Source organism: Suricata suricatta, chromosome 4 (genome assembly GCF_006229205.1).
Source record: "Suricata suricatta isolate VVHF042 chromosome 4, meerkat_22Aug2017_6uvM2_HiC, whole genome shotgun sequence".
Taxonomy (NCBI): domain Eukaryota; kingdom Metazoa; phylum Chordata; class Mammalia; order Carnivora; family Herpestidae; genus Suricata; species Suricata suricatta.
The window spans coordinates 136,699,420-136,714,457 of record NC_043703.1 but is presented as its reverse complement, the minus strand read 5'-3'; the positions used below and the strand labels follow the sequence as shown (position 1 = coordinate 136,714,457).

General features: G+C 46.2%; 1 protein-coding gene across 1 annotated transcript in view; it reads left to right on the top strand.

Moving 5' to 3' along the window:
• CRIM1 (cysteine rich transmembrane BMP regulator 1) overlaps nt 1-15,038 on the top strand; it is a 186,356-nt gene that overhangs the window by 106,375 nt on the left and 64,943 nt on the right. The window contains exons 5-7 of the mRNA XM_029937961.1: nt 2,614-2,735; nt 9,776-9,958; nt 12,491-12,688. Coding sequence (XP_029793821.1) covers nt 2,614-2,735; nt 9,776-9,958; nt 12,491-12,688 — 503 coding nt within the window. The remainder of the gene's footprint in view (nt 1-2,613; nt 2,736-9,775; nt 9,959-12,490; nt 12,689-15,038) is intronic.

The following is a 15,038-nucleotide window of genomic DNA, read 5'->3' as shown; positions in this document are numbered from 1 at the left end:
CCCCTTTGTTACCTGGGAGAGTGAGTGTAAACACGTCTGTCAAAAGGTGGCCCCTCTGTCTTGTATTATGTTGAACTATATGAGATGGCCATCTGACTAGTTTTGACTTACAAAGAAATGACAGTTTTCCTAAAGTTTCAACCTAATAGTTGCTGGATAGATATCTGATGTGAGTCCAGGTTTTCACCTTTTCTGGTTCCGTCTTTATTAAGGTCTTTAACACCTGCTAATTTTAGGTTCAATGGAAGCCTGTGAAGTCAAAAGATAGCTAGAGTGGGGGAGGGTTTGCCACGAGGCTAGTCCAGAAGGGGAAAGGAGCTGGGAGCAGGCCAGCCAGCCAAAACCAGGGCACCTGAATCCTTGGAACTTGAACATATACTCCCTCTGGGTTTAGAAGCAAAAATTCACCATCAGGGGTTTTCTTTGGTAAGTGGGTTACTAGACGGTTGTGCGCAGTTTCAGACCTTCTGTAACATACTGCAGACAACCTCTGAATCACTACAAAAGTGACAGAGATCTAAATGTTGAGAAACAGGTCAGATGTAACAGGGGAAAAAAGAAGCCGGAGGGCAGACTCCATTATGGTTCTCAGCTTGGTGGGGTTTCTGACGGCCTGGCAGAGAGCATGGGACCTGAGGGTTTAGTAAAGGTGCCTGACGGATATCTGAAGAGGTATTTTCCGGTTCATCATATGCTCTCTGGTGTTTGAGGTAGAATGATTCCCCGGAACACATCATAGGCAAGAGCGTGGATCCCAGAAGACGTGGAAGAAAAGGTCAGTCAGTTATTCCTGTAGGATATGCTGCCATTGTCATCACATGCAAATACCAGAACCAGGGTGTGGCCTCGAGGCGCCCTCGCCCCACTGATCTGTGGAGGCCGAAGGGTTGAACTTGTACAGGGGATGGAGCAGAAATGGAAATAATACGTCATCACTGTAGTATCGCAGGGATATGTTATCTGCTTACAACCGTAGTAACAGGCACACAACAATGAAAGAGAATGCAATAATAACCTTTGCAGTTCAGCCCTGGAAGGTGACTGCCCGGTAGAAATACAGATCCGCCCTCACAGAACAGGCAGACGTTTATCTTAAACCATGAAAGAGAGATTCCATTGCAGCGAAACCTTAATTACCTAACCCCCTCTTCTCCCAGGTCCCCTGATAGAACCATGGCCCCATGTGGAAGAAACCTGAAAGGGCCCGCCTCCAGAGGGGTGTTCACACCTTTCCAGTGGCTTTAATGGTCTTCAGTGCAAATTTTAATTTACATTGGTTTCCCTTTTAGTTCTGCAGTTGACTATAAATGTAGCTAGACCTCTGGGCCCGATTATTGAGGACTACGAGCATACTGTAATTCGCTAGAGGTCCAAAGAACAATAGGAGAACAAAACAATCACTTAAGTAAGAAGGTAGGGGGAAACAAAACCGAAATTACTGAGTGTGTTAATCACTCTTCCTGGCTGGGAATGTTCCCCTCCCCTGATCCTGACCTGCACAGTACACAAATACCCACATACTTCCTGCGAGGATGTCTCTTTCTGGATGTCTTCCTTTTACTCCTGTCAACCTGGAAACTCCCTTAGTCATTCTCTCTGCCCTCTGACCCTCCTTCCATCCCCAAGGGAGCTCTGGGGGGGAGGGGGTAGAGCTGGAAGCTAGCTGCTCCCTCTGTTTATTCCATTTGCATCCTAACACCCCACTGCCCTGAGCTTCTCATTCCCTGCCTAGTTCATTGGTGGGCAGTGGACATTTTTTTCCTCCTCTTGTGCTCACATCATACATATACCCACCTCTTACTTTTCTACGTTTAGGCAGGTTTCACAGCAGAGTTGAACTTAAGTAGGGGTGAGAGCCAGCGGAGCGAGCTCGAAGTTCAATGAACATCTCATTCATGCGTGTAGAGATCAATGGGCATGTAGTAGCTTAGAAGATCCCCAAAGTTAAGACTTTCAGCTTTCAAGTAACTGTCACAGAGTCCACTTACTCAAGCTATGCCCTTTGTAAGGAGCTCCTCAGTCTTCCATCAGCGTGTTTCCTGTATTATACGTAATTAGAAATGAATATGGCTAACGAGTGTGCTCCAAGATCTAATCATACGGCCAAAAAGAGACTCAAAAGCTACAAACTTAATGACTGAAAGAAGGGTCAGAAAGATCTCTGAAAAAACACCTAAAGGTCGACAGCCACAAACCGATAACACGGGGCCGTTTAACACGGGAGCCCCCCAACACGGGAGCCCCCCTTCCGCGTTGGCCAGAGCGAGCATCGCTGATTTATGGAGTAACTCCATCACATACACCCATAAACACGGCCCTGCGTCATCAGGGAAATGCTTGTTATGCTGGTCTGGTTAAGTAAGAAATGACGTGATGCGTTTTAGGAGTATTTCTGTCACAATGGTTAAAGTTAAGAACGCGGGTGTTTTTTAAGGAGATGAGCCTGTTATTTGGAATGCATATTATGTGAGCACCCACTCCCCATTCCCCAGTGACCCCAGAGAAGCAGGACAGTGTCGTTTGCCACAGCCACTGCTGCTTTGTTTGTGGTCTCCCGACTTCTATGTTGTTGTTTATTCATGGGGTTTTCCTTCCCTTTTTCTTTGGTTTCAGATGCGAGTGTCTCTCTGGCTTATGTGGTTTCCCCGTGTGTGAGGTGGGATCCACCCCTCGCATAGTCTCTCGTGGAGATGGGACACCCGGAAAGTGCTGTGATGTCTTTGAATGTGTTAATGGTACGTGGGGGTGCAGGAGGAGGGAGGGTTCCGGCCGGCCGGCCGCTCCTGCCCCGTGTAAGGTGGGGCACGCACTCAGGGACTGGAAGTAACGCACTCAGGAGGAAGGCCCCCTGGGGACCCCGCCGTGTGGCACAGGGAGTCACTCCGTCCATCAGAAAGAGAATTTGGGACACGGAAACACAGAGGGTCTGTAGCTGTCACATCGGGCTGTGTTTCAGTAGTGCAGAAACGTGCCGATCTCCAGCAAAGGCTCGCAGAAGCCGTGATCACACCACCACTGCTGTCAGGAGCTGGTCTGTGGAACTGACGCCACATTAAGGCGACCACAGCTGGGCACGGAAAAGGCATCGCTGCTCTAGTCCAGTGTCTCCCATGGAGCAAGCACATCTTTGACCGGTGCTGGGTCATTCGTATTGGCCCGGCTTTGGCTCGAGCCTTGTGGCCCGGAAAAAGGATTCTTCAGTCACAAGATTCCTTCAAATAGCATCCGCCTCTCCCTTTCACCTTTCAGGACAGGGCTTGGTGTTTGGTAACATGGTGTTTATTGAATTTAGATGCTAGAAAGGGAGGAGAACCAAAGATGTGCCCTTCCCTCAGAGTTTTCAGAAGGAAAACAAAGAATAGAAGTCAAGCAAGTGAAAGCACTATTTAATCAATACCTAGACACGGGGCGAATGAAGGCACATTTGGACAAACAGCAAGAAATCGCATGTGCAGAGACCACCCCACCTGCCCCACCACAGTAACTGTTGCCTCTAAGAAATGAGAGTTCAGAAGAAGTTCTGCCCTCGCTCAAACCTGCCCTTCCCCACAAGAAAAGGTGGTTTTAAAACTGAGTCCCGTTTCCTTGCGTCCTGTTGTTTTCAGTCCAGTGGCCACCTGTTTTTCTGTTTGTTTTGCTTTGAGGAGACACTGGGAGTCAGGCTTCATGGGTGAGAAAACATGGACTGGAGCTACACGACCTCGGTTTGACTTTGGGCATCGCTTGGTCTCCCTGGGCCTCAGTTTCCACATCTGTCAAGTGCAGTGAATGAAAGTCACGTAAATGAGGTTTTCCGTGTGAAGCACTTGCAATTAGTTGTCTTTATTTGGTGTGCCCACCCTCCGTTCCCAGCCCCAGATCCGGTTCTGGACATTCCATGGGGGTGGGGAGGGGGAGATGGATGGATTTCCCAGCTCAGAGACCACGAGTCCATGCACAGGTGTAGAAAAAGCTCTGGCTGCAGAGAGCAGGCTCTTCTCCATGCTTCTCTTCACCTCTAGTCATGTGTGTTAAACACCAGCAAGCCACCAAGCCTTTTCTCTGGTACCGCTGCGTATGGTAGAGCACATTTTGTGCGTATTTAACTCCTCTACCATTGGCACAAATAGTCGCTCCTCACCCCTGACTCCTAGAATCTCAGATGTGCTTCCTTCTGGAACTCCTCACTCGGCAAGGGCTCTCCTGTCTGTCTCTCCTCCTCTAGCCTGAGCCTGCAGGGGGCAGAGTGTCCGTCCTTGTGTCTGTGGGTTGTTAGCGTCCAGGCTCTCCTGGGAGAGTGAGTGAGCAGGTTCGGGGCATACTAGTTCCCTCTAGAGGTGGCTGTGAAATCCCAGCCCAGGGAGGGGTTCCTTTGTGGGGACCCTTCATCTTTTACTGCCCTCCGTGAACATTAATCTTAAGTCACTTGTCCCTTGGAAATTACCATTTGCTGTCGTGTCCTCTGGGTGAGGAAGAGGCGTGCCTTTCTTCTTTCCTTGCATCTTGGTTGTGGTCATTGAGGGCCATGTCTTATCAGGACATTAAATTTACATGTCAGCCTGTGTGGTGTAACTCAGCTAATGACTGCCCCCACCTCAGCGGCCGCTGATGGATCTTCGGGGCCCGCTCCTGTTTATAGCCTCGCTGTTTATGGAGCTTTCAGTCCAGGAATAGGACTGCCATCTGCCACAAGAAAATGCAGAGATGACAAAGCACACTCACTGTGTTTCTGGGGGTGATGCTTTCCTGCCACCACAAACCTGGGTGATCTCTGCTTTGTTTACTGTCCTGCTGTAGTGTCTCCATGGCTGTATTAGTCATTCAGTTGTAGATGAGGCTAGAAACCTTAATGCTGTGAAGGTTCTTCATCTTCCACAATAACATTTAAAGACATTCTATCTCAAAGTCTGTATTTAACCCGGGAAATTTTACCAGCATATTTTACCAGCACCCCGGGAAAATCTTACTGTTGTCATAAGGCCATTATTAGAGGATATCACATATCAAAAACTCATTGTCATCACTCAGAAAGGCAGAGGTCTATCTGTATTTATCTAATGCTTTGCTTGTCCACAAAGGATTTCAGGCAACCTCATAGCAAGAACAAAAAACATACTAATGAGAAAAGGGAGATCCGTAGAGTTGTACGTAAATGCTGAAAGTGAAAACCAAAAAGCACCCACAGGTGTTCAGAGTGTAAGTGTCTGTCTACGTAATTGCCAGGGTTAAACGTTGGCAAGGCTCCCAGCTTTCTGGCCATCAAAGTGGGGGGGAAAAGGAGATAGAGTTAGATTCATAGTTCTTTTAGAGGAAGGAAACATACTGGAGGGGGCAACTCTCTTCTCACCTGGAAATTTAAAAGGCACTGGCAGATGCTGTAAGTCATGTCCTCAGTCACGTTCATACCACCAGCATAGACACGGGCTTCCTGCGGCAGCTCTTCTCAACACGGAGCAAGAGCCACATATCCAAATGCATCTCAGTGAAGGCAATTCTCAGAAACGAGTTTGGCACACAGTAGAGCCGAGATGTCTGGTGCATTATCTCCCAGATGTTGCAAACTCCCCAAAATGTCGGAATAGCTCTAGGAACCCCAGTTCAGGGGACAGTGGGTTGAGTGTTAACTAACCCTGCGTGCAGAAATGGATATAGCATGCTAGCACTCAGGTCCTAAGCTGCCATCTAGGTAATCCGTGTGTGTGTGTGTGTGTGTGTGTGTGTGTGTGTGTGTGTGTTAAGATTAAATATTAAAGTGAAAACACAAGATTAAAAATATTCCCAGATAATTTGAAAACTCCTAAGTTTTGAAAACATTAGCCTGGATGAATAGACAGAGAGAACATTCTTCACAGATATTCTCTGGTTGGTTTGGTTTGGTTTTGTTGGTGGGACTAGAGAGGTGCAAACCAGATCGAGACAGTTTGTGATGCCTTCTCTGACGAGAGCCAAAAGTAGGACATACGAGGTGTTAGTTGAGCAAGAGCCCTGTTAGGAACCCAAGGAACAGGTGGTATGATCGAGCTCCTTTGATGGAAACGTAGAAGTCTTCAAGTTCATCACCTGGAAGAAGGACCCGCCCAGCAGGGCTGGAGCAATGTCAAGTCTCCAAGCAGCAGCCCTGTGCCTGCTCAGGCCCACAGACAGAAGGTTTATCTGCAGTCGGCGGGAACTGAGTGGTGGCCACTGCTTCTTTTAGAAGAGCACATGTTCTCCATTTTGCTGTAATCCACCCTGTTGTCTTACACTAGCGCCCCACCCCCATTCTTGGAGGAGTTGGGGTTTGAAATCTCCAGCATAGAATGTGGAAGTTTGCTCAGATATCTGATCAGTTGCGTGTGCGTATCTGAACAAACATCTGAATAAAATAGAATTATCCTGGTTTGGGTGTCATAGCCAGTTAACTGCCTCTTCCAGCATCAGACACCAAAACGTAGAACTGACCAGTGGTGGGACAGCCATACCCAAAATTGGCTTGCTCTTTGTGTAAAATTTGGGTCCAGAAAACTCAGACCTGCAGTCTTTTAGTTGAAAATGAGTACAAAACATCTACTGAGAACCCAATGTCTATATCGCAGTAATACTCAGTAATGTTTCTAGAGATACAATATCTACTCCTATCGTAATTCAGGGAATACTGCACTTTGAAATAAGTATTCCACCTATTATGCACTTACTGAGCACCCATTGGGTCCCTGGGTCCTCCTCAAGCTGCTCTTCCTTAAGAGTGACACCACCTCCTGCAGTCCCTCAGGAGTCCCTCGGGAGGGTTGTTCCTTCCCCTTATCCTGACATGTATGTGTTGGGTGTGTTCTAGCACACACACTTCTTCCCCCAGTGGGAAAGGGTTTTTTCCCTGCTGTTACGTAGAACCCCATGTGCCCTATCTCCGTGAACCATCAGTTTGCTGTTGACATATGGAGAAATTTTCAGATGTTTCCCATCTGACATTTGGTTGTCTCTCTCCTGGCTTCTGCAAACTACCCACAGGGCTTCCTACACAGCTCACCCCCAGTGAAATGAGACCAGAGGCAAGATGTTAGCCTTTTCCTAATGAGAGGTTGAAGAGGAAGAGCAACAGAAGTGTATCTATTTGGACTTTTTTTCCACTTTCACATTTGATATAAAAGTTCTGCATTTTAGTCTTTTCTTTCACTAAAATTACCTATCACCATCTGCCAATCAGTGTAAATTGGGAGGCAGTAAAAGTTATTAACCATCTATACTGTAAGATTTTGAGGGGGGGGGGGAGTTCTGGACTATATTAAAAAGGAAAGCGAAGATTCCAGAACAAAGAAATATAAAATTTAATTGGGCAGACACGAAATACACAATCACTAAGACACTTTTATGCATCTCTGCATTGAGAAGCACAAATTACATAGTAAATTATTTCTTTGCAATATTTTTCATTTCCATAGCCACTTAAATTGTTCCCTAAGAGAGGTGGTGGTAAACCCCACCCTCTTCCGAGATTCACATCTATCCCCTACAGGTGGGGAAATACTTAGTCATTGCTCTTCAGAGATCACTGCCATCCTTCTTATGTGTATTTTTCTGAAGAGCCTCTCTCGATTTCTCTTAGGGATTTCATTATGGGGTGGGGTGTTTATCCTAAAGAACTGATTATGTTTTCTAGGCTGTATCTTGGGGCACCCCATTTCTCTGTGTATTACCTAGTGAACCCTAACTGTTGAGTCCTTCATCAACCCTGTCCTCTCCCGCATGAGCTTCTGGACACCCCACTGGAAAGACCGGTTCATCTGGAGCGGCATTATTCATAACCAGACTCTTCCCTCTTCACTTTCTTCAGATCTCGCACCAAGATTTGTAGCTCCATGCAGATGGTAGACGTGGCTGATTAATGTAACCAAGTAATTCATATGGGTTTACACTTTTTTCCCTTCAGTCTGAATGGGAGCTCGCATTTTGTTAGAGTATAGTATTTTACCTCACTGCGCAGCATGAAAGTTTGATTTGTAAGCGTGCTCCCATCTTCTACACTTTGGAACTTGTGGTCTGTCTGCCCAGTTCCTTCTGGTCCCCGCTCAGATTAGTATGTTGGGTGAAAGCATATAGAAGAATCCTGAGCTATAATGAGATGATACTTTGTAACACAATTTTAATTTTCTGAAAAAAGAAATAATATGTCCAGCCAGCAGTAGGGACTCGGTCCAGACATACACTTTTGCTGCCCCTCTAAACAGAGGCATAGCTGGCCTCACACCAGTCCGGGGACTCTAGGCGGGTCACCTAATCTCATTAAGTTTCATTTTCCTGATCAAAGAAATGGATATTAACACTTGCTCTGTCTTCTCCCCTGGACTATGATAAACTCGAATGAGAAAGTCATTGTCCTGAAGTATAAATCAGGTGCAAATACATGCAAATTAAAAGGCAGTCAAAGTCTCTTGAAAACTGCAAACATGCAAGGTGCCATATTAAATGATGTTGGCTCCGAGGAGCCCATGAGGCATGCATGTATCATAATTCAGCTTTCCCCACCTTATTAAACAGGGTACTTCAGCTCAGGAGAGCTCTCTTCAACTTGGGGATATCTTTACGTTGCCAGCTTCATTGAGACACATCACGCAATTTACCACATTACACGTCCAGTGGGTTTTTAGTATATTCACGGGGTTGAGGAATCATCACAGTTTTACAACACTCATCCATCCCCTCCCCCCAAAATTTTCCCAAGTCATTAGCAGTCATTCCCTATTTGCCCCCAACATCCCCAGACCTAGGTACCAACTAATCTAATTTTTATCTCCAAAGATGTCCCTGTTATGGGCATTTCATATCAGTAGAATCATATGATATGTGGTTTTTTTTTAAATGGCTTCCTTTAATTAGTGTAATGTTTCTGAAGGTTCATTAACATTATAGCATATGTCAAAACTTCATACCTTTTTATGGCCAAGAAGGATTCGATTGTATAGATGATACCACATTTTGTTTTCCCTTAACATCAGTTCATAGACACTTAGGTTGTTTCCAAGAAATGGAATGGTGTTGCATTAAAGTCCAGGTACTATTAAAATTAAGGATTATTAAGCCAGATAGAAGAAATAATTTAGGAGTGAACAGTGCAAGAACACAAGAACATCGCCTCCAAAAAAGACCTAAAGAAACTGTTTTTGAGGCAGAACAGAGCCTAATGTGGAGACAAGATCATTTACTTAAGGCAAAGAATTCTTTAACAAAACACATGTAATCTGTTTAAAGCACATATCAGATATGTGAGTTTCATGTTCAAATGGTTTAGCTTTGTTTGGAGTTGGGGTAAGTCAGTGTAGATTTTTGTTAAGGAGAATTTCAGTTCCTTGGGGCAAAGAAGATAACTGATTTTTTTTTTTAAGCTTTATCTCTTCTTTTTTTTTTTAATTTTTTTTTTTTAAGGCTTTTTATTTATTTTTGAGAGACAGAGAGAGACAGCATGAGCAGAGGAGGGTCAGAGAGAGAGGGAGACACAGAATCTGAAACAGCTCCAGGATCTGAGCTAGCTGTCAGCACAGAGCCCGATGCGGGGCTCGAACCCACGAACCATGAGATCTGACCTGAGCCGAAGCCGGACGCTTAACCGACTGAGCCACCCAGGCGCCCCGATAACCGATTTTTTAAATTTAATCTTATTTTGCATTGCCTTATTTTCGTTATAAAAACCGTATCAGGTTTGGTAAATTTCTATCAAATTCTAACGCTCTGCTGTCAGAGTTTTCTAGAGGCTGACTGAGAAACAAGAGGGCGCCGCCCAGAAATGACTCTGACTTTGCCTGTGTGCTTGGACGCCTTTCAGAGACCAAGCCAGCCTGTGTCTTCAATGACGTGGAGTATAATGACGGAGATATGTTTCGAATGGACAACTGTCGGTTCTGCCGGTGCCAGGGGGGTGTCTCCATCTGCTTCACTGCCCAGTGCGGCGAGCTGAGCTGCGAGAGGTACTACGTGCCCGAAGGGGAGTGCTGCCCAGTGTGTGAAGGTACGAAGCGGTGCTCGTGAGAGATTAACGAGCACACGCGTGGCTCCGAGTTTTAATATAAAAATGAACACAGGTCCGTCTCACCCCAAAATAGAGGAATATTGAAGAAGTCCCCTTTTCGTGACATCGCTGTCCATCTTTCAGGACTCTGATAACGCCATGTAGGCCGTGTGAGATACCTCCCCAAGGGAGGGACGGAGGTCATGCCCTGGCTGTAGCAAGTGGGCCACCTGTCTACACAGGTCAACATGAGATTTCCCCGAAGTTCTACCAGTTCCCCCCGCTTGGTTCCAGCAGTCCCTCAGCAGGATCTGGGGACGTCAGAATTCACCCCTGCTTCCCTCAGATTGTTCAGCTAGAGCAAGCCAGCGCTAGTCATTGAGCGTCTCAGCCAGTCAGCTCAGAGGGGGACTTGCCCCGCCTGCTTCCCGCACCCACACCCCTGCAGGTCGGGTCAGGACTTTGCCCCTTGAAAATGTGTGTTGGTGAGAGAGGGGCTGTGTGGCATGGTGGTGACATCAGCCTAAGGCCCAGCCAAGCGTCCGGTGTGGCCCTGGGCAGAAGGCTCTCGGGGGGCCAGCTTGCTCTGTATTCCTCACCCCTCCAAGAAGTAATAGTTTCCTGTTCCTCCAACAGGCTTTACTCTCCCACCTCTGCTATTTGTAAATAGTAAATGTTTTAGAATAATAATTCTGAACATCCATTCACTAGGGCCTGCACATTTGAAGGCTTAGGAAACTAAAGTTCAGAAAGATAGAATCATTTGTCTGAGTTTATAACGAAACTAGGAATGAAACCCCCACACCTGACTGTGTCTCTGGTGTGACCACATCACGCTGGCTCCCCAGAAAGGAAGGTGACATGAGCCTTCTTGTCCGGACTGACGGGGTCACAGACCCTCAGTCTGGAATCACACGTCTCCGTCTTGCTTCTAAGCCCACTCTGCCTTTATCTGTGCACAGGAAAACAACGGACAGAATGTCACGCCACGTTCCGTCCCTTTTTCTGTCTTCCTGCAATCCTGTTCAGTGTCTGAGCTATATTTACCACGTAATATTGGAGATCTGAAAATGTTTAAAGTATACACACTGCATTCCTAACATTGAACAATTGTTTATATCAGGGAAATTTTTTCCTGTCGTAGCGATTATTTTAGCCAACATAAGAGAAAGGTGGTTCACTTTTTAGAGGTGTCCTTGTGAATTAATTTTTTTAAAAGATCACATCAAAAACTTTTAACCTTCCCAAACGATTTGTTCCCTAGCTGGCCCCAGTTTGTAATGGTCTCTGAAACTATGTAGCAGTTGGTATAAAAACACAGATAGAAACCTCTGTGTAATAATCATAATGAGTGGTCTGGGCACGGATCGGTTATGTCTCACTTCCTGGAATTCAGATCCAAGCTCAGAGTAGAAATGAAGTATGCAGTGTAATATTTTTTATGAAGAAATTTATAAAGTCTTATCTAGCTCAGGTCTCCTGGCTGCTTCCATTTCTGGCAGACGGACTTTCTAAAGCTGTGACTGCATTATTTTAACTTTTGGCATTCTGACTTTCTCATAACGCCCCGTTACTTCTTTAGACTAAAGAGGACCAAACTCAAGAGTGCCTGGACTTTCCTCCCCGCTCAGCAGCCCTTGCTTTTTGAAGCCAGATTTTATGTGTCCCTGAAAAAGAAAATTGAATGGCTTATCTGGTTGCTCTCGTTACAATAGTAGTTGGGGATTTTGTATGCAGTATTTCTGTCCTGGTCAATAACCTCAGAAAACATTTTGTAGTTTTTAACAGTAGCCTTGGCTACCTTTGTTCCCCAACGTCAGCTGCTGCTTGGCCACCCAGCTCATGGGGAGAAAAATGGCCTAAGTTCGTAGCCTTTCCTCCAGGGCACAAACAGCGACCCTAGCATATGCCTAAGCCAGCCTGTCCCGAACAAGGCCATGGCAAGTTCCTGCTGTCCTCCTCACTCACTGTTGTCCCCGTGAACCTCCAGGCACCCTGAGATAGACTCCAGTTCTTCCTAGAAGTCCCGGCCTCACTCTGAGTTGGATGGGGACATTATTTCTCCATGTGACATGTGGTGAGTTCTTCCTAGAAGTCCCGGCCTTACTCTGAGTTGGACGGGGACATTATTTCTCCATGTGACACGTGGTGAAATTGAACTGTAATAAAGATTAAAGTTGACAACTCAAAAGACGTTGGCAGAGTCTAGAATGGACCTACATTTTGCAGTCACCAGCCCCCAGCTCTGTCCACAAATTTTGCAACTCGATGTAGTGGTAACACCGGCCTGTTGGTTTTTACACCACAGACCCTCTGCCCTGTCTGCAGCGTCAGGGTGGGTGGACATGAACTCGGTACGACAGCTGCTTCTGCATGTCCCCCCTGGAGACCCTGTATGTAGCCTCGCTTCTGCTGATCACAGCTGGAGAAGACCCGCTGATGACCAGCGCCTAGGAAAAATGTCTCCAGGTGCAGGCAGGGGTAAGCTTTAGAATGTCCTCCGTCTCACTCTGAGCTCATGTTTTTATTTAGATCCAGTGTATCCTTTTAACAACCCTGCCGGCTGCTACGCCAGTGGTCAGATCCGCGCGCACGGAGACCGGTGGCGGGAGGATGACTGCACGTTCTGCCAGTGCATCAACGGGGAGCCCCACTGCGTGGCGACAGCCTGCGGCCAGAGCTGCATGAACCCCGTCAAAGTGCCCGGCGAGTGCTGCCCCGTGTGCGAAGGTAAGCCTTGCTGATTCTGAGGAGTCCCCGGTGGATGTCTCGAGTTGGATAAGCTCCTTCCAGTATGTTCTTGTTTGGTTTTTATTTCCTCGGGCATTATGTCTTCACGCTGTTACCAGCTGCAGAAGAATTTTTTTTTTCCTACCGGCCGAAACGAATGTTTGGGGGCAGGTGTTGCCAGTTTACAGTGAGAATGGTGTGGTCTTTATTTTACTGCTGCAAATATGCTTATCTGGATACTTTACAATAGAAGAATATACGCATTTCAGTTCAGCTCACTTCAAGGCCTAATTAGCAATCCAAAGGTCAGCACAGTAAAACAGAAAGGGAGATAAGACCCATGAGGCAAGCATAGCGTGTTTGAGTTATCAGACTGCCAGGAGCCCAGGAGTCCTGATGGCTAGAAGGAAGGCCAGAACCATCGAAGGCTGCTTGCACTCCTCGCTGCCTTCACTCTGAGCATCCATTCTACTTCTAGTATCCTGAGGCTTTAATTTAGGTCTTGGTTGCCTGCACTCACTCTTCCTGTTGAACAGAGAGGAGCCCGAGGCGTTCTGGGGGAGTCTTTTCCCAAACCGTATTCTAGAACATTTCCCCCATTCCAGGAAGGTTCTCCACACACTGAAGTTGGCTTTAATCCTCTGTCTGTATCGTTTAGTACAGACAAGAGGGTGAGTATTTATAGTGACAGATCCAATAGAGACTATCCATCAGTAAGAAGCACATTTGCATAGTAAAATGAACTAAAGTGGATCATGTTGAAGATGGAGCCTTCTAGAATTTTTTAGAACAGCTATTAAGGAACTGACAGGTCTTTTCAGAAATTCAGTTAAGTTGACTGAGTCCTGCATCAAGGAGTCTTTTTGCTTCTACCTACATTGTAAGGAACTCAAGACTTCAGTTTGCCTGACTAGCTTCATTAACCTCCGAGGGCTTAGAATTACAAAGGACTTAAAAATCATATAAAAATTTAAGGGGGAGGATTCTGGGTCTATTGACATCACCAGTTCCCTCACCATTACTCTGCTCAGAGAGCAGCCACCACACTCCAAAAGTTTATAGCTTCCAGATGACCAGTTTTGTGGGAATCACCCACCCCTCACACTATACTCCTCCCATCCCCTGAAGGTAGGGTTTCAGCACCGGAAAAAGGAGCTGACGGAAATACGTATGATGGTTTATGGTCTGCTTTACAGGAAAGGGCGCCTTGCGGAAACGGGTGGGAAGATCTTTCCCCAAGAATTCAGGACAGCCCACTGCTGACTTGAAATCCTTAAGTACATAGGTGTGCATGGTAACTTTAAGAGAAATTTAAAGTCTAAGTATATTAACCAGCAAACATTAACTCTTTAACTTCATGAGTCTTGAATTATACATTGAAAATAAGACTAAAAAGCGTGTAAAAAAAAAATTAGGATCTTTCCTCTGAAAGTGAATGAAGCAAAGGCGGACACTTTTGCATTCATTCGCATACCCACCACAGTGAGAGAGAAGGAAAACTTAGTGACAAGGAAGATCTCTGTGTGAGAAACGGACTGATTTATTTGTGCATCATGCAGGTGTTTGGAGAGGGAGTGAACATTAGATTTTGGTTTCACAATATCTACCCGGAGCTGTGATCTAATCTTCCACTGTTTGAGAAAAGAGTGATAGTTTTGGTCAGCTGTTCATTCCAAAAAATGTATTAAGAACTTCTGATTGTCCAAATGCAACACCAGACAGTCTATCCTTTACGGCACTTCACATATGATCAAAATAAGAGACAACTCCTCATTAAAGTCAAAAAAAATAGTTTAGCCTGTTTTATACTATACCAGGAGAAAAGGCATGCCCGTATTTAGGTACTGTGCAGTAAGTGCTTTGTACCTTGTACTTTGGTACCTTATGTCATTTAATTCACACAGCACCGCTGTGCTGAAGGCCTCGTCATCTCATTTTAAAGATGAAGACATTAAGGTTGAGTGGGATTTCTGTAGTTCCCTCCAAGGTCCGTTGCCGTTCGGTAGCCGCGATGGGACACACAGGACTCTTGTCAGATTCAGCTACATTCTGTCCTTTTCCCATGCTCCCAGATGGCATCTGTGTACTCACGCCCCCATTTCCAGTTTTCTTACTCGTCTCTCTTCATCTCTGGCTCTTGGCCCTGTGTCGGGGGGAGTAGGGTGACAGAGGAGGAGGTCATTTGTGGTTTGACCTCTCCTCTGGCTATTCCTGCTGTGCTCTCCCACCTATCCTCCTCCCCCGAGTCTGAGGAGGTCTGGGGTGGGGCTGAGGGATGGGGAGGATGCCTTTGACCCCCATCACACATTTCCTTCCCAAGCCTCAGGTCCAGAGAGCCTCCTTGCTGGAA